At 45.1% G+C, this 26,479-nt stretch overlaps 1 protein-coding gene across 2 annotated transcripts; it reads right to left on the reverse strand.

The window, feature by feature from the left end:
- Window positions 1–1,735: 1,735 nt before the first annotated feature.
- Window positions 1,736–24,936, reverse strand: NRROS (negative regulator of reactive oxygen species). Of its 2 annotated transcripts, none has more exons than XM_010994417.3 (3): window positions 24,673–24,936; window positions 7,450–7,570; window positions 1,736–3,963 (listed from the first exon to the last, which is right to left on the reverse strand). In XM_010994417.3, exons 2-3 carry the CDS (start codon window positions 7,555–7,557, stop codon window positions 1,993–1,995), a joined length of 2,079 nt encoding a protein of 692 aa, XP_010992719.1. In that variant the 5' UTR covers window positions 7,558–7,570; window positions 24,673–24,936; the 3' UTR covers window positions 1,736–1,992. The 2 variants fall into 2 exon arrangements, with proteins under 2 accessions (XP_010992719.1, XP_031309886.1); XM_031454026.2 differs by having other exon boundaries at window positions 24,754–24,934.
- Window positions 24,937–26,479: the final 1,543 nt, after the last annotated feature.

Here is a 26,479-nt window from a genome sequence, read left to right on the forward strand (position 1 = left end):
CAACATCGAACTTCCCTTCCTGTTTTGAGAATTTCACACCTTATGAGTATTTATAGGAAGTAGAGCCCATTTTCTGTTGCCAGGGTAGGGTCCTAAGACCAACCAACCAGGTCCACTTGCTCCAGACCGGACACTGAGCGCTAGTGACACAAGATGGCAGAATTTGGGACAGCGTTTATTTTGGTAGTGGGTGGCAGCAGTGGCGGTGATCCCTGTGGCAGTGGCCCTGACCCAAGCTGTCATGGCAGCCGTGCAAACTGTGGTATCCAGCAGTAGGGGGTGGCTGCCATCATGTTCTCAGAATTATTGTCTATGGCATAACTTGGGCTGTGGCCTCCACTGCTGTGTAGCATCTCCTGATCCTGCTCATTATTAAAGTCTGTTCCTCAGCCCAGAGAGTCTAGAACTTCCCAGTATCCTTCTACTAAATCCCCACACTGCTTAAACCAGACATCCTTAGATGCAGGAAACTAAGAACACCCAAGGGGTGACTCCAGGGGTGATACGTTCACTCAAGAGAAGCCTTAAATGTACCAGCCACAGAGAGATGCGTTTGTCTAATTCATTAGTTGCCACCCTGGGAAACAGTAGGACCCCAGGAAAGAGTTTTGTTGAGGGGGAGGAAATCTGGAGAGTCTGGCCTTACGGACATTAGCTGATGGGGCTTCCCCAGAAGGACACTGGACAGAGGCTTCAAGGCAGTCTGAGGGACACACATTCAAGGCACTAGGCTGGGGCAGTGCAGGATGGAGAGAGATATGTGGACAGGAAAGATGAAGGTACAATAAGGGTAGTAGCTAACATGGGCTGAGGCTGATGCTACTGAGTGTGGAAGCTTGCTGAAACGGCCTTGTTTATACACTTGTAGTGCATCCAAGGGAAGTTTCTGCTTTGTCAAAGTAAGACCACTGATTTTATCTCTTTGATTTGCCTGAGCATTTCTGCTGACATTTCTTTTTGATGGTAATAGTAATCAGTTTGTGGGATTTCTACCCTCTCCCCACTCCCCACACCACCACCACCACCACCACTGCATTTAGTCCCTTTATGATTTAAAAAGCAGGGATAAAGAGTGCAAGGACAGCGTAAATTCTCAACTATGACAGGGCAAGGTCTGTGACTATGATCTTTCCCCCAGAGAAGAGCCCAGAAATTGTTCACTGAGGGGAGGGAGGGGAGGGAGAGGGAGGGAGTAGTGAGTAGAGATACTGATCATCTGCTAAGAAGTTGTCTGGGTTTTGTGGAGAGTAGGGGTAACTCATGAGTTAGCAGGATTCACTCCTTTCCGCATTCCTCTTCACTTTCCCTCAGAACAAGGACTGTGCCTGGTGTTCAGTTACCTCATAAATAAACTCAGGGCCCAGCTATTGTTCTCTGAACTTTTCCATGGAAGGGTCCTGTTCACCTGCCAGAGGCTCCAGGCATGATCCCAGGGCACCCAGAGAGGACCCTGCCGCAGGCCCACTCCGGCCGCAGCAGCAATGCAAGCCACGACAGGCCAGTGCTCCCGTCTCAGATTCCCCAGCCAGGCTCTGAAAGACTTGTCCTTGGGGAACCCTCAGGGCACTGACTTGCATCCAGAGGATATGCTCTTGGAGTTTTTTTTGGCTGACGGGTAGCGCTGAATCACCACCCTTTCTCACCAGCTCCATGGATGTCACCAAGGGAAGGGCACTGAAAAATAATCTAAGTGAAACTACCAAAAAACATTAAAGAAAGAAAAAACACCGCTGTGTTAGACTTAAAAAAATATTTATAAGACATGTTTTTAAATTTTCACAGAATATCACTTAATAAATATTTTACCAGGATGATGAGGATACATCACAATGATGGAGGAAGCACAGGGGACAACTGAAGGATGGAAACTTTTAACAATTTAATTTAAACCTGAATTCATCAGACTTGTCCTTGGCATCAGGCCTTGAAATCTGGCAGAGAAAGTGTCCTGACCCACCCAGCCCAGGTGTCTAGCGTGGGCACATAGCCAGGTCAGTATACGGAGGACCAGTGGCAGCGGCTCTTGATTACCTGAAGCAGAGGCTTCCTGAAAGTGAGGAAGATGATGGTGCAGGCCACCAGCAGGGTGAGGCAGCTAGGAAGAATGAGCACAAGGTACAGCAGGCCCATGTCCACCCGCTCCCACTTACAATCCTGAGGAATGCCCCCAGGCAGCTCTGTCAGGTGAATGACCCTGGAAGAGAGGTTGCAAGTGACCATGGCTGAGTCGGCGACCGTGTGCAGGCGCTGCAGGGCCGCCCAGCCCTCCACCCCACAGCAGTCATAAGGATTCTGACTGAGGTAGACAGTCCGCAGACTTCTTGTAAGCTGCTCAGACACAGCCCTCTGCGGAAGGGCTGTGAGCAAGTTTCTGCGGAGATCCAGGGTCTGCAGGGCCAGGCTGCCCCGCAACGTTGGGAAACTGGTCAAAGCATTTCCCGACAGATCCAAGTCCCTCAGACTCCCAAACCCAGAGAAGTCCAACTCTGTGAGGCTGGAACCGAGGCCCACATCCCTGAGAGACAGGACCTGTAACGTGGGGGCAGTGTCCCAGAGAGGAGCGATGCTCCCGTTCAGAACCCTCCAGTTGCCAGACAGGTCTAGGTGGGTGAGGGCGGTCCCCTGGAATGAGCAGTCTTGTAGTGCCCCCAGCCCACAGCCCTCCAGGGACAGGCTCCTCAAAGATGCCATGTTTCTGAAATCCACACAGGCAGGGCCGCCCCCGGGGTCTAAGCCCGCCGGCTGGGGACAAAGTGAGATCTGATTGTGGCTCATGTCAATTGTAGTGAGGTTACTGGCATCAGCAAAAAGGCCTGTGGGGACACCCAGGAGCTGGTTGGAGCTCAGATTGAAGGACTGGAGGCTCCTCAGGCAGCCGGGGAGCCCCGGAGCCAAGTGTAGCTCCGACAGCTGGTTCTGGCTCAGGTCCAGCTCTGTGAGTGCTCCTGGCGGCTCATGCTCCCGGATGTGGAGCGTCATCAGGCAATTCTGGTTGAGGTTCAGGTGGGAGAGGGAAGGCATTTTCTTTAGGAAGCCCTCAGGCAGGTACTGGAACTGGTTCTGGCTCATATCCAGGAAGCGGAGATCTGAGAGGTTACTGGAAGCAAACTCTTCCCAGAGGCTGACGGTGGTGATGTTGGTCACGTTGCCGTCCACAAGGAGGAACTGGGCCACCATCTCCTGCCTCGACGAGGTGTTGTACAGGTCCCTGTAGAAGCCCATGTTGTTGTCCCGCAGCAGGAGGGTGTGCAGCTTGCCGCACTGGGGCAGGAGGGGGAAAAACAGCAGCTGATTATGAGAGAGGTCCAGCGTCTCCAGCTCAAAGGCAGCCTCTCCCCCCGATGCCAGGAACCACTCCAGGGCATTGTAGCTGACGTTGAGGAACTGGAGCTGTGTGAGACCGAAGTCCACAATGCAAGGGAGGTTATTATAGGCCAGGTTGAGGTGCCTCAGCTCCGTCAAGCTGTCGAAAGCACCACCCTCAATCTCAAAGATGTAGTTCCTCTGCAGATCCAGCTCCCTGAGGCGCCCCAGGCCCTCAAACACGGAGTCGTCAAGCCTCATGATGGTGTTCCTTGCCAGGGACACAGACTCCAGAGAAGAGAGGTTCTGGAGCATGAGGGCCACCATGTCTTCTGTCAGGGAGTTCCCCGACAAGTCCAGCCTCCGCAGAGCCCGCGGGCCGCGGAGAGCAGCTGCGGCCTCCTGGTAGCTCTCCGAGAGGGAGTTGTCGGGCAGCGCCAGGCTGCGCAGGTGCACCTGCTCCTGGAAGGCGGCGCGGCTGATGTGCTCCAGGTGGCAGCTGTGAAAACTGAGGCTCTCCAGGAGAGGGTAACGCTGCAGGGAGCGGTTCCACAGGGTCTTGAGAGGGTTGGCATCCAGGATGAGCGTCTGGGAGTAGGGCGGGAGATTGCTGGGCACTGAGGCAAGGTTCTGCCCTCGACAGTCAGCGACTCCATCCAGCTAGGGCCAGAAACACATTGGTCAGCAGGGAGGGGGGCCTCTGAGGCAGAGGTTATGCACAGAAACTTAGTTCCTCATCAGACTTTTCCTGCAACCGTTGGGAGGGCTCTAGAGACTCACTGAATGCTCCAGGCCTCACTCAGAATACACAGCGTGCTCGGAAAGATCTGAGCACCTGTCCATGGGGTGCTGAGTGTTGACCATTGTACTTTCAGTTTGGTTTTAACTACAGGGGGAGACTGAGGACCAGGTCTCTACCTGGGTTTGAATTCCACCTCTGCGTGACCTTGGGCAAATAATTTAGCCTAAATCTGGTTATTTTGCCTGAAAAATGAAAATTAAGAGAGTCCCTACTTCAGAGGACTGTAGTGAAATTAGGAAAGAGGCTGCACAGTGCCTGGCACACAGTGACCGTTCATGCAGACGGTCGCTATTGCAGTGTTATCGCCATTGTCCTAACACCTGTGTGTTTAGCAGGGATGCTGAGAACCAGCGGCGCTGTGGCATCTTCATTTCACCTAAAGGAATTCTGCCGGGGAGGCTCCACCATATTTTGGATTGATAAATATTACAGCTCGAAAGGACCTGATCGCTCATTACTACCCTGAATTTTACAGAGAAGTAAAGTGAGGTCTAGAGAAGACAAGTGAAGAGCCAATGACAGAGCTGGGACCGGAGCCCAGAGCTCTTATTGCCCAATTCAGTGCTTTTCCTGAATGCCATTCTGCTACGATTGTGTGGTGTAAGGAGGCAGGAAGGATGGGTCTGGTCTCACTGCAGAAATCAAATAAGCCTCAGGATATTTTAACTCAGCCCAGTTTTTACAAGATTGGCAAAAACAACCAGCCACCTGATATTCCTTTGGTGTCCAGGAAAAGGGTTTTAAGTGATAAGACAGAAGAGCCAATGGCATACCTTTCCACAGACTGCTCAGCAGGACAAGGTCAGTGTTTGCCTAAAATTGTGGGCCCAATCCCAGGGGGCAAATGGAGTAGAGGGACAGGGGAGAAAATCCTGAGAGAGAGAGGAAGAAGTACAGCTTTGGAGAGATGACAGACTCAAGACTGCAACTTATTAGCTTTGGACTCTGGGCAAAAAATTAACCTCTTGGAACCCCCAGTTCTTTATCTGATTATTGAAATAAATCTTCTCATAATTAAAAATTGATACATTATCGAAATACAGAAAATTAAACTATTCGGTAACCTCAGCCTCTCCTTCAAAGAAATGCTATCGTTTTGTTATATCTCTTCTGGACTCTTTCCTGTTATCTACCTTAAAATTTTTTTTAAATCAGATTGCACTCTACAAACTGTTCAGTAATCTACTCTTCCCCATTCCCCATTAATAACATGTGATAGACATACTGACTTGTCAATAAAATTAAATTTGGTCACATTCTTTTTAGCAACTGTATGTTAGTTCATTGCATGAACAGCAGAGTGGTTAAGAGCAAGATCTCTAGGGTCAGCCTATCTTGATTCTGCTTTCTATCAAATGGGTGACCTTGGACTGGTACCTAACCTGTAGCGACCTTCATTACTGCACCTGTAAAATGGAAGTTATACTTGTAATTTTCTCACAGGTTTTCTTTTGAGGATTCAGTGTGATTGTTTATGTAAGACACTTAACATAGAATCTGCCACGTAAATGCTTACTAAATGTTAGCTATAATGATTATTAGCATGCTCTAATTAATTAATCTCCCATTGTTGAGCATTTGAGTTATTTCTAATTTACAGATGAATGTTAGAATGAATTTGTCTAGCTCCTTCTAGACCTCCTCTTACCCCCTCAGAAAAATCTTTGGTGTTTTGATTGGGATCCTATTACAATCATGGAGTAATCTGGGGATGGACTGATATCTTTACAAAACTGAATCTACCCATGCAGGAACAAGATGTATATCCTTACTTGAGTAAGTGTTGGTCTTCCCCCGGCAGGGACTCTCTGGACAATGTTGTGGTTAGGGGCTTTCCTCAAGCTACATAAAACCCCTTTTCACCAGAGTTGCTGCAGTTGAGGGTAGGAGGGGACACATCTCTGCAATTCCTGCAGCCCCACTGAAGTACTGCAGAAAGACCATATGGCCGTCAGGGCCCGAGAAAGCTTACCACGTCCACTTCATGATAACACCGCATGACTGATTCAAGGGGGGCTTTGGAGGGTACCTGGACCTTCAAACTCTCAACCCTCAGTTCAAAAGAGCACAGGAAATCTGCTCTGATCTCACTGGTAGCCAAGGCCCTACTCCTGCCCACCGGGCTGCAGAGGATCAGGCAGGGAGTCTAGCCTGAACCTCCAAAGATGCCAAAGTACTCCAGCTTTACTCCCTCCTCTTCCTCTGCCTGGTGACTCCTGAATTAGCCACTGTGAAGTTAACCTTTCATTGCCTCTGTGAAGGAATAATAGAAGTCTGTGTAGCAGAGACTAGCAACAATAATAACAACGGATAAAACACACAGCACTTACTGCATACAAGGCCCTGTCCTGAGTGCTTTACCTACATTAACTCACTGTATCATCATAAAAGCCCAGTGTTATGGTATTATTGGTTGGTACTATTATTACCTACATATTTTACAGACGAGGAAATTGAGGCACAGACTGGTCCAATGTCACCAGCTAGTAGGTGGTGGGCTGGGGTTTAAAGTTGATCTGGTTTATACTGTATACCCTCTACCCCACATTGGAGTCTACTTAGCATGGCAGTTAGAGGTTGCTAAAAGTGGTTAAGAACCATGATCACCTGGGTTTTTAAGATTCATCAGCCTTAAGAACACATTTTTGAATGTAAATATTGACCCTGACATCCAATTTGTCTTCCCAGTGCCTAGTATCTAATAGGACTCAAGGAACAGTCATTAAATGTGTTTCTCAGCAGACTTTTGATGCCACTGAGCTATAGATAAAGGAGAAAATTTTGACAGAATGTTCAGTTGTTATGAGCCAAGTCTGCTTCCACATATGGGCTGAAGCCCTGGTGAGGGTGAACGGTAAAACTCAGGTGTCTCTCCCTGGATGGTCACAGGCCTGAGTGAGCTCAGGGATGTTGCTCTGTGGTGCAGCATGGACAGTGTGCCCTTCAGAACAGCTGGGTAAGCATTTGCTATCGGCTCACACACAGACTCTGAGGGAGGGCTTTTCCAACCTTAATATTCCGCACCCAGAGATTCCAAGACCATTAGTGGAGCTCCATCAGCCAGATACTTAACAAGGTGTTCTTGTTCCAGGTAGCTGGCCTCAGCCCATCTCTGGGGTCATCTATCTTTAGCAGGTATGAAACAGGTGGGGCAGGGCCTTTCCCAGGCATCATCTCTTTTGATCAAAGAGCAAGTTGCACATGGCATCATGCTAAGTGGGTACAGAGTGATTCAGACATTCATTCCCTCCCCTCTTTGGTTGACAATCCATCAACTTTCCAAATGGACCCAGCCTCGTCAGGACAGGTGTGACAGACAACTGGGAATTCCCAGGAAAACTCACCAACTTGCAGCCCCCTTGGGAAGCTGCTGTGACCCTTCCACTTCGGTTCCTCCATTCCACCATCAAGAAGTGAAAACCCAGGCAGAGCCAGAGGGGCAATAACTCCATCTCAAGTACAGCACTGTGGACAGAGGGCAAGGAAGACACAGGTAAGAGAAGGACATCCCAGAGGGCTGCCCTGCACTCCCAGTAGAAAAAGCCAGTTCTCTGTTATGTCCGGTTTTGGCGGCCCACAGCTACAGGGAGGTGGAAACCCGTAGAAGATTCAAATACCTCAAGTTAGCCAACACTGTCAACCTTTCACTGCAGCTGTCAACAAGAATTCATTTTCATTTTGCCTCTGCCATTTGATGAGCAGGTGGCTGAACCTGAAACTCCTGGGTCCAGCAACAGAAGAGAAAAGCAAATGATTTGAGGAACCAGGTCTCAGGTCACCTAGAGTTTGCCATGTTTCATAGTTCTGTTAAAATGTTCCTCTCAAAGCTCACATCTGCCCAATGCATTGCCTGAGCTCAATAATATTTGCTGAGTGAATGAATGAGATAATGAATGATGAACTGGAATTGAATTATTAATTGTAGCCTCTGGTCTCAGAGAGTTAATAGCTGTTGTGCTGGCATGAGTCTTTTAGAAAAGAGTAGACCTCGTTGATTAACTCATTTGAATACAGCCCTTTAAAAAAAGGATTTTGGTATTTCCCACTGAGGAAAAAATGAAAAAGTAATCTTCAGATATAACAAGGATTATTGATGAAGTGTGGTTACTGGCTCTTTTACTTGGCCGGTGAGCACAGAACAGGAGTCATGAGAAGGCTTAAAATGATACATATACCAATGGAATTTTAGAACTAAAAGGAAGCATAATGGAAATGTAGTATACCCTCCACCATCACATTTTTCCAGGGCCAAGGTACATAGGCCCAAGGATAGGCCTTATTCAAGGTTCCAGACTGACTTGGTGGCGGGGCTGTCAGAAGCTCCAGGTCCCCCTCCCCGAGCTCCAGGATGAGTAACCATTTCTCTCCCTGCAGGTGCTGCTGAGTTGACTGCCCCCTTGTTGGGAGAGTTCACAGACCAGTGGCAACCCCAGCTCTGCAGTGCTTAGAATTAGAGGCTCGTGCCCAGCACCAGCATTTCACCTGCCCCGTCCTCTCCTTGACATCCCCACGGGAAGGGACACCGAGTCTGCTCTCGAGTCTTCTCTGGGGCCAGCAGGACCAGCAGTAACACGCACCCCCTCATCTATTCCATGGGACCCACAGACCTTTCTGCCTGACACATCTAGCCATCTTGGGCCCCTTCCTCTTTCCTTTTCTTCGAATGAGTTTACACATCTCTAAGGCTAATTTTAACTTTCTGGTCAGATTTGAATACTCACCAGTGAAAACAGACTAACAGAAAAAGCTAAGTGAAACCAGGTAAGTCAACTTTAACCTTCGCTTCAGGTCAGGCCAGTTCTCCTTACCACAGAGGGAACCTCCAATTCAGGATTCATCAATGTTTGCCAGACAGTGGGAGTCTGCTTCCCAGGCCCTCCTTCCGTTCCTGCACCTGTGCAGGAATTATTACCTCATGGCATGTACAGGGCCCAGATGGCAAAAACAGAGGCATATGGGCTCCTGTCCTCAGTCTCCTCCCAACACACACACACACACACACGCACAAAGCGTGATCACTGCCTTCCTTGAGATAAGGTTGCCAGACTTAGCAAGTTACAAGATGCCATTCGGAAGTCGGATAAACAACAAATAACTTTTTAGGGTAAATATGTCTCATGCAATATTTGGAACATACACTAAAAAAATTCATTGTCTGACATTGAAATTTCACTGAGTGCCCTGTATTTTATTGAGAAGAGACAGGAAAAGAGGAGGGTATAGCTCAAGTGGAAGAGTGCATGCTTAGCATGCATGAGGTCCTGGGAGCAATCCCCAGTGCCTCCTCTAAGAATAAATAAGTAAATAAACCTAACTACCTCCCCCAACCAAAAAAAAGAAAAAAAAAAAAAAAGAGAGAGAGAGAGCGAGAAATAGAAGAGATGGAAGATGTGAACCATGGACTTACTCACTCCTTTAGTCCCTCATCCCCTTTGTCAGGCTTGGGACGGTACATGCTGCTGTGACACCGGAATAGCCAGCCCTGTGTACTGATACTGAGTCTAGATGTGTTCAGGGCAAGAGTGTAGTTTTTTCAGGGAGAATGTAACTCTTTAGACTGGTATGCTAGATAGACCTGGCGTCAGTTATGCCCAGAGTGTAATTTTAATTTCTGGATCAGCAAAAAAATTTTTGCAAATTTAAAGCATATTTTCTCCTAAACTCAGCCAACCGGCCCAGAAAGACTCTTGCTGTGCCCTCTGGGTGACCCCATCTCCCATGAGGCAGTGTGGGAAGATTATGGGATTTGGAACCAGACAGACCAGGATTTGAATTCTGGCTCCAGGATTTGTTATTTGTCCTTGAGCAATTCACGTAAAATCTCCGAGACTCAGATAATCCTTATATAAAATGGAGATAACAATAACTACTCAGAATTTTCATGAAAATCAAATAGTATATATAAAAGTGCTTCATTAACTATAAAGGTAGTTAATAACATAATTGTTACTCATGAATTCCAAACACCAATGGGCTGGTTAAGTCGTCGTTTACTCTAATGTGTAACCTCCAAGGTAATTCAACAGCTACATAAAGAAGGGGAAAAATCGAATTTGGCTGAAAGAATGAATATATCATTATATAGAGTAAATGTGTGAAAGTTATGTGGGAAGGTTGAATTAAAAATTCTACATTAATAAATTCCAGAATAAACTTCTGTTATTTGGACAGAAAGAAAAGGACTAATCCCAGTAACAGATGACTATGCTGGTTGAGAGCCGTTTGCCCTCAGACCCATGGTTTACCCTTCCCCTACCCTGCTCTGGATCACAGCGGGCTGATGGCTGAAGGCTCTGGGTGTCAGCTGGCCTCCAGCTGGTTTGGTCAATGGGAGGCACTAGTGGGAGGTTAGTTAAAAGGTAGAAGGAGAAAATCCATGATATTTCTCTTCCTCTCTCTCTGCCTAAGCAGAGGCCCTTGAGCTTCTTCTGGTGACTCCAAAGCTCTAGTAACATCCTCCCTCTGTCCTCCCCAAGGCCTAGGGGAGGGGGCAGCTTTCTGAAGTTGCTAATCTCTGGGTTAATGGTCTGTTCTCTGGTTGGCTTCTCAGCCTCTTCCATCATGTGTAGCCAACTTCCTGCTTTAAATTTCCTCTGTTTTAAATAATCTATGTGTTTCTGTTTCCTATTTGGAGCCTGACTAATATAATGATGTAAGTGAGAATGGTCTTGGAGCAATACTAAACCAAAAGGTATGGTGTGTAATGGCTCTGAAAAGCAATAAAAGACTTTCAAAATAGTAACCGTTTAGGTTGAGAAACACTCTTTGTGGAGCATTAGCTGCAGAAGCCTTCCTCAGAGCCACAGCACAGCGAAGAGTACAAGACAGACAGTTGGGATGCCAGATCTCACTGGAAAATCCCATGACACCTCTCCTGTGTGCTCGGGACTGCTTCTCTCCACCCACACTTAACCTCAGTTGGGTGAGGACCACTCCACAGTGTCTCCAGCTGTATGAGAGCGTCTATGCTTGAGTGTGCTTTTAAAAAAGTAACTGTCCCACTTTACTCCTATCTGTCTGATATCTTCTGAAAAACATCAATTTTTTAAGCCGAATGTTGCTCATCTTAGATACATTTTTGCTGGAGAAAGGGAAGTGAATGAAGAACAACTATGACAGGGGGCACACATGACAGCATGACATTAACAATTTAAATGAGGTAACCTGGAACCTCCTCTCATTATAATTAAAAGGGTTTGCATCAGTGGTGCCCATTTCATAGGCTGAGAACCACTGTGGGAGCCACAGAGTTAATACAAAGGAACTACAAATCAACCCATGTTCCAAGTAGGATGTGAATCAGTGTTATGTCTCTTCCTGGTCTGGGTGACCACTGGGGGAATATCCTATATAAGACCTGAGATCCTGACACCGGAAGCAGATGGCATTAACAGAATCTGCTTGTATCTGTTCTTAAACCAGATGGCAAAGTCAAAGAATTCTTTCCAAGTGCAGAAGCAGAAAATGGTAAATTCCATTCTCTCTTATATAGGGTCTACAAAGCCTATATTCTTTGAGTCAGTTAACGAATTCTACAGTGTCCCTCTATCTTTTACCCAGTTATAGCTATCATGGTTATGACTCAAGCCAGAGACCGTGAGCTTTGAATTAGCGAAAAGCTTTGAAAGGACAAGACCCCACTGACCCTGGTGCAGGAGCCAAGATTCTATACTGTGTCTGTAACACACCTGACTTGGAAATATCAAGATTATAAATCCAACCTCATGTTAAAGCAAACTCCTCTTGCTGTTGCATTTATATTTTTTTCTTTATCTTCTAACTATTCTGTTTGTGTCATCACAGAATGTCCATCCTGGTTCCTCTCTAAGAAGTCCTTGAAATATTAGGACCTCAAGTGCTTGATGGCATCCTCTACATAACCATTCATCTTGATATTATGCTTTCTAACTGGTTATCATGGAAACGTGTGATTCAACCCCACATCCATCCCTTGTTTGTAAAAAGTGTTCCTTTTTCAGTCAGAGAGGCAATATGGCTTTTTGTCTGGCTTTTCTCTCTCCAGATCTGGTCATAATAAATAAGTGGTGAAATCAAATTCATTTCATAAAAATAGCTGACTATATTCTGAAATAAGAGAACACTGACAGCGAGGAAGAAGAATGCATATCAGCTACAAAAAAAAAATCCTCTTTGTTTCAGAAACTATGCTTATTTGCTTTTTCCATTTCCACAAAATAATAGGGAGAAGCCCTTGCTTCACTGAGCCAAGTAAGGGAAAAGAAGGCTGATTGGATGGCCCTGTGGGCTGTGTAAACAATGAAAGGGATGAGAACATTTACTCCTTTTGGAAGGACCATCCTGATCCTGCCGGCAGTGGCTTGACTATAAGGTGCGGCTCAAGTTGTAAACTCAGGATTGCTTAGATGGAAGAAGATGGTCACATGCAGGCCAAGGGGTGGCTCCTGTCCAGTCCAGGACACGTGTGGGTGATACTTGCTTTTGCAATGGACAGGGAAGAAAGGATTAGTGGACCCTTTTGACCTGCTTGTCTCTGCTTCTTGAAGCCCTGAAATTTTCATGTCCCTACCATCAGAATCAGAATAGACTAGTAGTGCAGCAGCGTCCCTGTTTTTGTCAGATCCTCTGCAAACACAAATGTGCACTATTTTCTTTGAAATGGATGTAGATTTTTCTGTATTAATAAACTATAACTTCTTCTTTTAAGGGTTATTAATTCCAAGTAGCTTTCTTGAAATACATAAAAATTAATACGCCATATGTTGTATAATGTCTTCATCAGCTGATAGTAAAAAACACAACCATCAGGTAGGGGCAGATCTCCAGGTATTTCTGTCCATAAAAAGGTCTCCTCATCCTCAAAGTCTGGGAATGCTAAGCAGCAGCTCTAACCTGAGTTTTGGTTTTGCTTTGTTGGTGTTGTTTGATTCATTTTCAGGAGAGGATGCTGGATTTCTAGTATTCAAGGGCACCCTGAGCATCACCCCCTCACTCCCCTCACTCTCTCCACTCTCTCACCTCTCCACCTCCTCCAGCTGCTGCCGCTACTACAGCAGCTGCCTCCAGAGCTGGGATTGCCACCTCCTTGCTAAAGGCGCTATTAGCAAGTGCTAAGAGTGTTAACATACATTAGCACGTAATTGAGAATTTCCTCCTCAAAGTAATCAGATAAGCTGAAAAAGCTTTAAAGAAAGAGGTCTTGAACGAGAGAGTGGGGAACTCTCAGAGATATTTGGTGTTAGAAACAAACATGCATAGACTGGTTGGGGAAGGGGGATGGAGGGGGAGAATCTCTAGAGACAGAGTTTGCACACGTGCGGGACATAAATGGGGGCCGGTGACATCCCTGAGCACACAGGGCACAGGGGCTAGGTAGAGGGCTCCACAGAAAGGGAGTCTGCCTTTGTTTAAAAATGAAAGAGCAAATCCCACCTGGGATCCTGGGAGAAAGGGAAGGTCAGCTGGTCACATACCACAGAGAATGGATAATAAAGAAGAGAAACCCGAGTTTTGGCCACTTCAAATACTTCCTACTACCAAGAAGTATTTGAAAGCCTCAGGCAAGCAGCTCTGGTCTCTGATTCTTAGCAAAAAAAAAAAAAAAAAAAAGTGATCTCAACTGGCACCAAACGTTCATACTTAGCATCTCCCATGGGGAGACCACCTGCACCCTGAGTCTCCAGGTGTGGTGCCTTGGGAAACCCAGAGTCCCATCTCAGTAGCACCCTTGCCAAAAATGTTTGCCCTGAGCTCAGTCATGAGAAAACAATCAGAAAGATCCAGGCTGTAAGATGTCCTACAAAACAACTGACTTGGATTCTTCAAAACAGTCAGTCTTAAAAAAAACAAAGAAAGGCTGGGGAGGGGAGAGGTCTGATAACAAGTAACTAAGAAACATAATAGCCAAGTCCAATGCATGTACCTTGAGTGGATTTTGGATTTTAAAAAAATCTCTGAAAGAAAAATTTGAGGCAATTGGGGAAATTTACATGTGTACTAAATGGTGTGTTTTCAGATGATATTATGTACAGATGATATTACCAGATTATTGCTCATTTCCTTTGCTATGATAATGATGTTGCAGTTATGTAGAAAAATGCCCTTATTCTTAGGACATACATGCTGAAGTATCCAGGCGTGAAGTTTCATGATGTCTACAATTTATGCAGCCTTCTTTCGAATGGCTCAACAAAGAGACAGAGAAAATTGAAGCAAAATATTACCAAATGGCAAATTTAGCTTTGTACTTTCTTTTAACTTTTCTGTAGTTTTGAAATTTTTCAAAATAAAAAAATGGGAAAAATGAAATAAATGTTGGAGGTCCTAAAGGCAGAGGGGAAATTACGGTTAATCTTCTGCCCCCAAATTTCCAGGAATGTACATTTTTCTCAGAAACGTGCTCAGTAAACATTTGTTAAATTTAAAATGCATGACACGTAAAGTTTGAACTATCCTGAAAATTCTAACATTTTGACATTCAAAATGATTTGAATGTCTAGAGTTTCCAGACTGCTTCTCTTACACCTGAAAGGGGCACAGAAGTGTTAGATTGTGTGGCCTGGTTGTGGTTCAGGAAACACAGTTGCTGTCCCTTCCACTGTCCAGGTCAGTTGCTCTGCCCACCACACCCACAGTCCCTCTGGTGGGGCAGCCCGAGGCAGCCCTCATGAGAAGCTCATGACCCCACCACCACCTGCATGTCCACGAAGCTGACAGGATCTTGAGGAAGCACCTGACCTCAAGGGGGGGTCAGTCATTACATGTGGCCAACATCCTATGAGAAGTGTCAATGCAGAGACACAAGGAAGACAATTAGGTAATTTGCAGTGGAAATTGGAGCTAAGAGGCACACAGAGAGAGACAGAGTTGAATTTTTGAGGGATCTTGCCATGAGGAAGCAGAAGTATGAGCTAAATGCTGAGGCACGTAGACAGAAAAGAATAGACAGTCAGCAGAGAGCAGAGACCAGGAAGAATGACAAGAGGCAGACTGTGCAGGCTGGGAGAGAGGATGGAGAGAACGGGATCAAGGCTGCCTCTCCAGGTTTCTGGTGGTTCTTTCCCCAGCCAGGTCCATTTCCAAGCTCCACAGTTTTTCATAATAGCACCTCACCACCATCACCACCCCAGAGGATGGCCCAAATGTTGCATCTTAGCAACAAAAAGAACCTAACTAAAACACAACTTGTGCTCTTTAATAAGCTTAAACAAAAGACAAAACTGAACGTAGTATTTCAAAAAAGCACGTATAAGCTTTATAATGCTACCTGTAAATTACAGAAAGGGGCTGAAGTCTGAATGTAGGAATGTATTTTTCAAAGTGCACCCTACAGGCAAAAATCACAAGGGATGGTAAAACTAAAGAGTAAAAACTTGTTGGGAAACAAGATATTCATATAGTCTTAGAGTATCTTATTAATACAAGTTACTTGTTAATTTTACAAAGGTGAAAATAACAGCTTTATAGTGGAAAAACTGGCAAACACCTCCTTAAGCAAATGATCAAATTACTGTAGGGGCCTTACTGGGGAACTTGGTAAAATCTGAATACAGACAACATTTGAAATAATAGTATTATATCAATGTTAATTTTCCAGATTTTGATCACTGTACTGTGGTTATGGAAGACTGTCCTTGTTCTTAGAAAATATACATTGAATTATTTAGAAGTAAAGGGTGTGATGTCTGCAACATTACTAATGTTCTAATTCCTCCTCATTCTCACCAACACTTGTCATTTTCTGTCATTTTTATTATAGCCGTCCGATTGGGTGTGAAGTGCTATCTTTTTGTTGTTTCAATTTGCATTTTCCTAATGATTAATAATGTTGAGTATTTTTCATGTGTTCATTGACCATTTCTATATTTTCTTTGGAAAAAAGTCCAAATTGTGTACTTTTAAATCCAAAGATTTTTTTTAAATTTTGATTTTGGAATTACATGTAAAAGAAAATGCAGAATAGTTATAAAAGTAAAGAACCAGTTGTATTTTTGGTCAGATTAATAGATTCCTATATTTCATGTAAAAAGAACTTGCAGGTTGAGGATTAGAGCAAAAGAGCATTTAGAATTGAGATGTATGAATTCAGACCTCACGACCTGCTTCACTGGCTTTCTCTCTTAATAATGAATTTGTTAAAGTATAGGCAATACAATGACTTTTGAGTGCCCCCCTGCCAAAAAAAAAAAAAAATTGTCTTATATCCTGCAGGTAGGAGAGAATGAACTGGCACACTTTTTCTAAAGGATGATTTAACATGATTTATCAAAGACCCTAAAAACAGATTATGTTATTCAACAATTCTACTTCTAGGAATTTATCCTAAGGGATGACAATGTATGTAAAAATATTTTTATAGAAATATTCATTGTGGGGGGAGGGTATAGCTCAAGCGGTAGAGCGTATTCTTAACGAGGTCCTGGGTTCAATCCCCAGTACCTCCTCTAAAAATAAACAAACAAATAAACCTAATTACCTCCCCCTGAAAAAAATATTCGTTGCAACATTAGAAATAATAAAAAAGAAGGAAACCACCTAAAAGTCCAACAATGAAAGGATTCGCTAAATACATTATGATACAGCTTACATGATAGGGATAATGTGTGGAAATTAAAATGCTTTGGTAGGAATATATCTGACGTGGAAAGATGTTCATAATGAAATAGTATTAAGAAAAAGAAAAGTACGAAACTATATAGTATGATCTCAAGTCCATTAGAAGAATATGCACCTATCTGCATGGGCATAGAAAATACTTGAAAGGATACACACATATCAGAATCGCAACAGTGGGGAGAGTTGCACCTGATATTTACTTTTTCCATATCTTTATTTTTGCTTCTCTGTATTTTCTAATTTTCCAACAATTAACTTCAATTACAATATTAAGACAAGTTTTAAAAGAATAGAAACAATCTATTATTAATTAAAAATTAAAATATATGTCATAATCAGAGCCTAGTAAGTATCACTGAAGTAGAGAATTTCTTATAGGTACTTAGAATTGAAATTACTGTGAATGTGCTTAAAAGGATCATGTGGACTCAACAGAAGAAAAAATACCACTGACTAATAATTAAAATAAGTTTTATTACAGACACTACTTTTATTTTTCATAGTCCAGGGGTTTTAGAATTGGGATTCAATGTTCTTAGCTTAGCCCCGGGAAAGGCTGTAAGGGTAAAGGAAGAGCCCAGCATATGGGAACAGATGGAACAGCTTCAAAGCCTGGCTCTGATCTTGGGTACATCACTCAGCTTCTTGGCCTCCGTATCCTCCCCAGTCAAATGGGAATCAGAATGCCTGCGTTGCAACTTATTACTGTGTTAGGACAACTTTTACAAGAAAGTTCAAGAAATAGTTTTTGCCGTCATTACAGCATCCTCATCCTTGGCAGGCTGTCTACCTGCCTGTCCTTAAACACATGCAGGGTGGGAGCTCACTGTTTTGTGAGCGGCTGGTTGTGCTACTGGGGCCCCTTTGCATTTGCTTCTAGGACTTGGATCCCCCTCTAAGCCTGGACAAGTAAGTAAGGAGTTGCATCATCTGAATTTGTTGGAATGCTCCTTGAATGTGTGGGCCTAAGAACTGCTGTGAGAAAGGACAGTTCTGTGACACGTGACTCTTACAGCAATTGCACTTTCATTTAAATTTAGTAACTGACCAACCTTCTGAGAAGAACATAGCATTCTGAAGGGACCACCCACCAGTATTTTGGAGGTGAGAACACTCAGGCCAGAGAGATGAAACGACACGGACAAGGTGCCACAGGGAATGCTATGACATGGTTTCCAAGCGCTGGTTTCAAATCCAGATCACTTGTTCCCACTAGAGCCTAGCACACTGGGTCAACCAGGCTCCACAAAGGCTCTCGTGAGGATTCTTCTCTGGGAATGGTTGAGGCTTTGCCTCCACCTGGAGGGAGGCCGGAGGCCACAGCTGCTCTTCTTCCCTTGGGCTTTTCCTACGGTGAGTCCAGGCAGCTAAGGTGTGGAGCACTGCCTGCACACTACCCTGCTGACTTGGTCTCCTCAAGGCTACAAATGAGTCAACCAGCTTCCCCGTGTGGTCAGGGTCAACCCTTTAGAACCAACAGAAGTCAATTCACTCTGTCCTGTCCCATAGCCACAGGCTGCCTCTAGCCACAGGTCTTAAAAAATGCAAATCTGTTCCCACTGGGGTGTTAACACCTTGCTCTTACTAGGCTGGTGGTGTCACCTTTGTAGAGAGAGACCCACATACTCTGTGGATAGGCACCCAGCCAATAATGCATTCGTTTCAAACTTGTCATTTCCGCTCAGTATCACAGGTTTGTTCTCTTTGATCACTTCACTCAGGTGGTGACAATGTGGCTCTGGGTGACAATAATAGCTGCTCTACTGACTTCACAGGGTTGTGTCAAGACAGTGAGAGAATGTGTGTGAAAAGGCTTTGTCAAAAAGGAAATTTTGTGGACTTCGTTAGTAAGATGAGGTAGTGTCAGGTTAAAGAGAAGGCAGACTTGCTCTGTGCAAACAGGGAGCTGGTGTTAAAAGAAAGAAAACAGGAGCTGCAGTCCCTCTCCCTTCCATGTGAGCTGCAGGGTGTGGACCTTGGGACGTTCAGAGGAGGAGAGACCACCCAGAGTCTGTGGGGGACTACAGACTGAAGGGGTTATAGGTGATAACTGAGGCTTACTGCCCAGAGTGGAAATATGTCACCCCAACCAACCACTGATCCAGGTTCTCCTGAGAAAGAGCACAAGTGAGGAATGAAACAATATGGATTCCTGATGACCGACCAGCTCGATGGGAGAGTATTCAAGCTCACAGACGGCCTTCCAGGCTCTTAATTGTAAATGTTTATTGAATGCTCACGTTGGATAAGCACCATTCCCAGTGCTCTACATGCAATAATCATCACAAAATCCTAGCAAGTGAATGTTATTATCTTCATGTTTCATTTGGTAAATTGAGGCTCAGACCTAGTCTGTGAGTCCAGCAAAACTCAACGTCAATGCCACAAGCCCGATCCACCCTGGGATACTGGCTATCCTTGACTAAATCACACATTATTTCCTCTGTGGGAAAGGCCCTTTTTCTGATCTTGTCCAACTGCCGAACTTCTGTTCATCCTTCAAGGTCCAGTACGTGTCACCTCCTCATCACATCCTAATAGTTCAGTTGCACAATAATCCAATAAACCATATAATAAGATACTATATTATAGATAGTTATAACTCCTATGGAAGTTTAAAAATTTTTTATTATTTGATTTTTATGTTTATGAAAAGAAAAGTGAGCAGTTATTAAGTACTATTAGTAATTTAACTTTTCCCCAAATTTTTATTATGAAAAAAATTTAACAAACTGCAAAGTTGAAAAAACTTAACAGTGATCACTGGCATACCCACCACCTAGAACATATTATTAACATTTTACTATACATGTTTTTACCACATATCTATCTGTCTACCTATCCTTCAATCCATCCTATTCTTTGATGCATTTCAAAACAGAATGCAGCCATCAGTACACCTCCCCCTAAATACTTCAGAATGCATATCAACTGATTTAACTTTCAAAAAAAGTTCCAGAAAAAAATTTAAAGAAGAAAAAAGCTCCTTACTTTTTTAATCTTCTGGGTCAATTTGATTAATTTAACTTCAATTTAATTGAAATTGCAAAATCAGGTATTTTATTTGAAAAAAAAGTTCACGTCTTGTCAGAAGGAAAAAGGATTTGATAATCACTGCCTTAGTGTTCTCAGCTAGAATTAGGAGGAAAGCAGTTCACACTAAATTGTGAATGACTGATACCCTTTTTAATAGGTATTTCTAAAGGTAATGACAAAAAATAACAACATTTTCATGGTTTGGTATCAGGACAGTAAGGGAGATAATTTTGTCCTTTTCAAAATCCTTCAGATTGTACTGGCAAGGTGGGCTACTTGTTCTAAGGCTAATTTTTTTTCTTCTCTCTGAAACTTACTTGAATTCACAGAGAAATGAGAGTAATGTGATTTTTTTTAATCCCCTCCCCTCAAAATAATGATTTTTAGGGAATTTTTGGATAAAGCCAAAACAATTGGATTATAACTTAATGCTATTGGTTGGTAATAATAATAGCAGTTGAGGTTGCAAAGGCTTCTTACAGATACCTGATCTCATTTAATACTTACAACAGTTGTATGTAGTAGGAATTATCTCCACTTTTTATTGTGGTAAAATATACAAATAATTTACCATTTTGACCCTTTTTTGAGTGTACAATTTGGTAGCATTAAATACACGCACAGTGTTGTGCAATCTCACCAACCCTCTAGAACTCTATCCTTCTCTAGAACTTTTCCATCATCCCAAAGTGAAATTCTGTACCCATTAAACAATAACTCCCCATTCCTCCCTCCCCACAGCCCCTGGTAACCACTATTCTTTCTTTCTCCATACATTTGCCTGTTCTAGGTCCTTCATATAAGTGGAATCATATAATATCTGTTCTTTTCTGCCTGGCATATTTCATTTAGGATAATGTTTTCAAGGTTCCTCCATGTTATTATAGCATGTGTCACAATTTCATTCCTTTTTATGGTTGAGTAATATTCCATTGTGTATACAGACCACATTTTGTTTCTTCATTCATCCATCAATGGACATTTGGGTTGTTTCTAAATTTTAGCCATTGTGAATAATGCTGCTATGAACACTGGTATACAAATATCTATGTTAGAATCCGTGCTTATTATCCCCATTTTACAAATAAGAAATCCAAGACTCAAAAAGGCTAAAGTGAATTGCTTAAGTCACATAGCTTGTAGACAGTGAAGCCAAAACTAGAGCTGAGCTCTGGCCCAGGCAGTAGATGCTGGATGTGCACCTGCCTGGGAGGAACACATGTTGGATGAAAGTTCAGCTGGGTTGCACAGGAATGTATTTGTTGGTAAATAGGCATCCCTTGAGACTCCACCCCAGCTACCTGGCCCCTCTCTTGGAACTCCCAGTCCACAATGATCCAGTAACCAAGGAAGTAACATCTGGCTCAGCAGGGGCCCCCAGGACACTGCTTCTAAAGACAATATCCATTCTGATTGGTCAGTGCCTGTACCACGTGGTGTCTGACAGTCTGAATACCACCCCTGAGTGTTCAGGGGGCCATGTCTTCTCAGGGGATGAAGTACCCTGTTAATGCCGTAAGATATTCCTATAACAAAGATGAGGGCCTTTAAAGGCTCTGCAAAAAAAGAGCCAGAAAGCCTAGAAAAAACTGGGGATTTAGAAGGAAATAAGAAGACAGTAATATTAAGTAAAATCAAAGCCACAGTTTAGGGACCTGAGGAAGGGCACAGTAACCTAGAAAAAGAGAAAGGCCGTTGGGAGAGTCCCATGAAGAAGTCTCAGGGGGTCAGGCTGGGCAGTGATCGGGAGACCATTAGTACGTCTGAACGTGAAGAAGTGGCCCACGGCCCCTCGCCACAGACACTGCAGGCTGACGGAGAGAGCCCAGCCTTGGCGGAGGGGAGACACTGGAAAGGCAGACAAGGAGTGAAAGCAGGGAAGATCAGGAGGAGCTGGGGTCCAGCCTGCTAGCTAAAATAGAATGACATGAGAACACACTGCATACCCCAAGATGAGCCCCGGCCTGGCACTGTGGGTGCCGTGCTGCCTCAGACCCCTAGGTCCTGCTTAAGAGAACCAGGGTGCAAAGACAGAGCCCCAGTGTTCTCTTGTGAGGAAAAATCCCTTCCCCTTCTTTTCTTTCTCGGAAGGGACACCAGAAAGTTTCCTGGCGTACACAGCACAGCACCTGACCAAGGCGACCTTGTGGGTTGAGGCTGGAGGTGGGGAGTCCCTGTGTCTTCACAGGGCTTTGTGGCCACGTTTAGCCCATTCCCTGGCACCAGCACTGCTCCCCAGGCCCACCTTGCTGGTGAGGACGACAGGGTTCTACTTCCTCCTTTATGCCCGTTCTTCAGTCTGACATCACATACGCGCTGATGTGAGAAGACATGTGTGGTTTTGTCTCAGCCCCTGACTCCATTCGCTCTGGAAATCAGTTGGTTTTGCCTAGCCATATTCATTTCTCCCTCTGGTAACAGCTCCTCAATTTCCCTTTGAGGAAACCACCCTTTCTTTTATTTCTTCTTATTATTAAAAATTGTTTTTCTTTGTGGTGAAATACACTAACATAAAATTTACCACCTTAACCATGTTTAAGTGTAGAAATTATTAGTGTTAAGTACATTTACATTGTTGTGTAAGCAATATCCTTCCTTTCTTAAAAAGTCCATGTTCTTTTGGGTCTGACCTCAACTCCTGGCTCCTAAATGAGGCTTATGAACAAGGCTGGGCCCATCAGAGCCTCCGGATTCCTTAACCACAGTGATGGGTTTATACCTGGTACATCACCAGATGCCAAGCCCATGAGACTCAATCCAAGGATTTTTGCTAGAACTATTAGAAAACAGGCTTTCTCTTCCTGCTTCAGATGCCAAACTGGTGGGAATTAAGCTTAGAGCAGCAGGTAGCCATCTTTCCCAACAACTCTAGGATCTGCCTGATAATGAAGCCTATGCAGAGGAAAGCAAAGATGAGGAATGGAGATAGATGAATTCCTGGCAATGTTTGAGCACCCAGATCCAGCCATTCCTGGAGCTGTTTCCTATAGGCTTTTTGGTTACTTAAAACAATAAATCCTCTTTTTCTGCTGAAACCAAGTTCAGTTGGGTTTTTGTCATTTGCAACTAAAAGACCCCTAAAATCAAGGTGATAGTTGCTTGTGAAGCTTCTTTGATAAGATCCAAGTATCAATGTCCTTTTGCCCTCTCCTCACTTCTCTGAGCTTTCAGAGATCATCACCTAATCTAGACCAGGAATCCCCACATATTGAACACATGATGTTTGTTTGATGATGAGGTTGAGAAGAATAGTTTGAAGGGAAATGAGTAGAATAAAGCAAAACATTTGTCACTGATGTGCAGATACATTGGTGAGCATCACTGAGCACACAAGCATATCCTAAGAAAGATAATGTTTTTCAGTCATGGGTGAAACCCCACCCTCCCCTAATGTATGCGGTTATTGTGTGGATCTGAACATGATGTGAGGAACATTTAGTTGTCCATCCAAGCGTCTAGCTTACACTTTGTGATGTGGAGATGCACACTGCAGCCAGAACGCAGGTTATAATCAGTACTAGCATCACTCTTCCAAAAGAATCAAGAAAACCAGAGACAGACAGGTCAATGCATTCCTAATACAGGCACTGGGACAAAGATACCAGGAGCCTGCTCTTGGATGATGGGTTTAAGGACTCTGCGGAACCAGGTTTACATGGATTTTCATGAAGTTCCCATGAAGGCACGAATTAGATGAAAGCACCTCCTTTGTGAAACAGGTTTTGGTTTTCATTTAATCTAAAGACAGAAGCTGAGTTTTGTGGGGCTTTCCCCCACCCTCCGGCCCATGATCCTAAATTCCCTCTAGGAACTCTCAGACATATATGTACAAACCTATGGGGTGTGTGAGAAAATAAATCTCAGGGCCACAAAATCCAGTAAACCATCAGCATTCACAGAAGGAGTCAGTGCGGCACAGTCAATAGGTGAAGGGGCACGGGAGATTTCGGAAGGTCAGCTGTATAAACTCTGAATGATTCTACCGTCTAGACTCCTAACAGGCTGTATCCGTTGTGGGTGAAACCTCCGGTGGGGTCCCTTCACTCCCCCTGGAAGTGCGCCACTCCGGATCAGCTCTATCCAGGGGCTCCACTCTTAGCACCCTGCCTCAGCCTCCTGGAGTCCCAGCCACAGTTGGGCACGTGGTCACCTCTCCTCAGGGGTGCAGTGAGCCTGGTAGCCTGTTCTGAGAGCAGCAGGCAGCCGGCTCTGCTCGGTGCCTCCTTAGTCTGTAAGCTCATGAGTGCAGGGGGATGCATGCTAGACCCGGACAACACCCCCCACCCCACTCCGAATCCAGCCCACATGGAGAGGCTTCCAGGGCTACAGAAGAGCCCTGGACAAGGGGGTCAGAGAGGCCTGAAATCTAGTCTCTAGGCTGTGGGTCCAAGTATAACAGAACTCTAGGGAATCTCCCAAGGAAACACTCTCTATGGGGAGGGGGCTTTGCCTGTCGTCTTCACAGGTCTACCCCCAGCACCTGGATCTCGCCTGCCCATGGACGATACATATGAATATGCGTTGCTGTTACCGAGTCTCAGTGTCTTCATCTATGAAATTGTGGTCCTCAATCCAAGTTGTGGGACAGGAAAGGAGATCCGTAAGTCAGCACGCTGAGTGCTCACAGAGTAGTCTCACTATCTCCAGTCAGCGGCCCAGGGAGGGGGCATTATTGTTCCCATTTCACAGATGAAGAAACTGAGGCTCAGAAATTCTCCCCACAGAGCCAGAATTAAACCCAGGTCTGAATCCGAAGCCCTCGTTTCCACTACACCTTGCGACCTTTTCAGCTCTTCATGCTCCTAGAGGGAGGTATTTCCACCGCCACCCGGAGCCGTGGCCCCCAAACCCAGCCCAGAATTGTTGGAGCTTGGACGCAGCCACCCACAACTTCCCCGTCAGCCCTGAGCTGTGGGCCGCGGACGCTGACCTCCTACCTCGCCACCACGCCGAGCCCGCCCGCCCCCGGAGGGGCCGCGGCCGCCGCGCGGGGAGGCCGCCCCGCAGGAAATACTCACGGCTCCCGCAGGCCCAGGCGGCTCCGCGGGGCGCATCCTCTCCCGGGGCTCCGGCCTCCTCCTCCTCCTCGAGAGCAGCCGAACGCGGGGCTGGGCTGCCTGCTCTCTCTGGGGCATCAGATTATTTTAGCACTTGCGGAAGGAACTGACGGAAACTGAAGTCACATGGAGAACGAGCTGCTCAGCGACTCAGCACTCACAGAGAGCAGGCATCTTAGAGGGAACTGCCGCCGCGGGTGGGGGGCGAGGGGGCGGGGAGAGGGCGGCGGGCTGGCGGGAAGCGGTGGCCCCAGGACTACCTGCTGGGTTAGCTGCGAAGGAGGTCAGCAGTGCTAACCGAGGATCCCCGGGCTTTCTTGCCTTCGAATTTCTGAGGCGGGTGGTGAGCTTGGGGCGCTTGCCTACGAGCTTTTCTGACCCAGAAACTCTCCTTCAAGGTTATGCCCAAGGGTCAAGCTTGTGGGACTGGGTAGAATACACGTTTTCCGATTGAAAGAGAGTCCATTTTCTGGAAGACTCATCCATTCGGCTAGTCTTTACTAATAATCCCTTTTTATGTGTCCAGCACATCATAAAAAAAAGAAAAAGAAATGGAAATTGCTTTGGGGAGGGCTGTCAGCCTGCTAGGTACTTCTTGAGCGTAGGCTGCATGGATGAACTTTTTGTACCTGATGGGTAGAAAATTCCCTGCGAGCTCTTGCCAAGAATTCAAAAGAATAATTGAATTAATGGTAGCCACTATTCAAGGGGTACCAGCCCCTACGCTAAGAGCTTCCTATGCATTATCTCATAGCTCCTGTTCTCAAAAAGCTTACCATCTAGTGGAGAAGGCAAAATATTTACAGTGTCTGCTGCATGCGGAATGAGTAATGCAAACAAGCACAGCAGGGGAATCAGAGACAGGATCTCCTGTTCTGCTCTTTCCCAACCGATCTGCAGAGCTGAAGTGACCTGGAGGGCTGGCTCGCAGCTCTAGTAGCCTGATGATTTGTGATTCTCTATTGCATTATTATCACTGGCATGTGCATCCTAAGAGAACAGGAACAAGTCCTTCCTGCCCCAAACATCCAGTAAATTGTCTCTGCTCCCTAAAATATTCATTTGTAATGGTAATAATGAGACCACCAATGAAAAAACCAAGTAAAAGTCAAATTATCACAAACCAAGGTTGTCTTTCGGGCTTTTTTCTTCTCATAGTATGCACATTTTCTACCCCCATGCCTTTTGTGTCTACCCATATGTTGATTAGTCCCAAATTGTAATTTCTAGCTCCAACATTCTCTCCTAGGAGAGAAGGGATCCAGAAATATTTTAAACTCTCTGTTGGTCAATGTCCCAGAGTGGCCAAAGCACAATGTGTCCTAAACTGAACTCATCCTTTGGCCTAGCTGGTTTCTCGCCCTGTTTGGCTGTCACTATTTCTGGCATGCCTCCATCAGGGGAGTCCAGCTCTCTCAGACTCCACCCCTCCTATGGAATTGGTTACCTATTCCTGCGGACTCTAACTCAGAAATGTTTCTTGAATCCTAACCTACTCTTCATCCTTGCTGCCACTGCCCTCAGTCTAGACCTTATCAATGCAGGCCTGGATCATTTTAGTAGCTTCCTTAACCTGGGCTCCCTACCTCCAATATAGATTCCACCCAGCGGCCATGGGCAGCTTTCTAAAGTATATATTGGATTATCTTACTCCCTACTTATAGCCCTTTCATGGCTTGTCATTGTC

Source organism: Camelus dromedarius, chromosome 2 (assembly GCF_036321535.1).
Source record: "Camelus dromedarius isolate mCamDro1 chromosome 2, mCamDro1.pat, whole genome shotgun sequence".
Classification (NCBI taxonomy): domain Eukaryota; kingdom Metazoa; phylum Chordata; class Mammalia; order Artiodactyla; family Camelidae; genus Camelus; species Camelus dromedarius.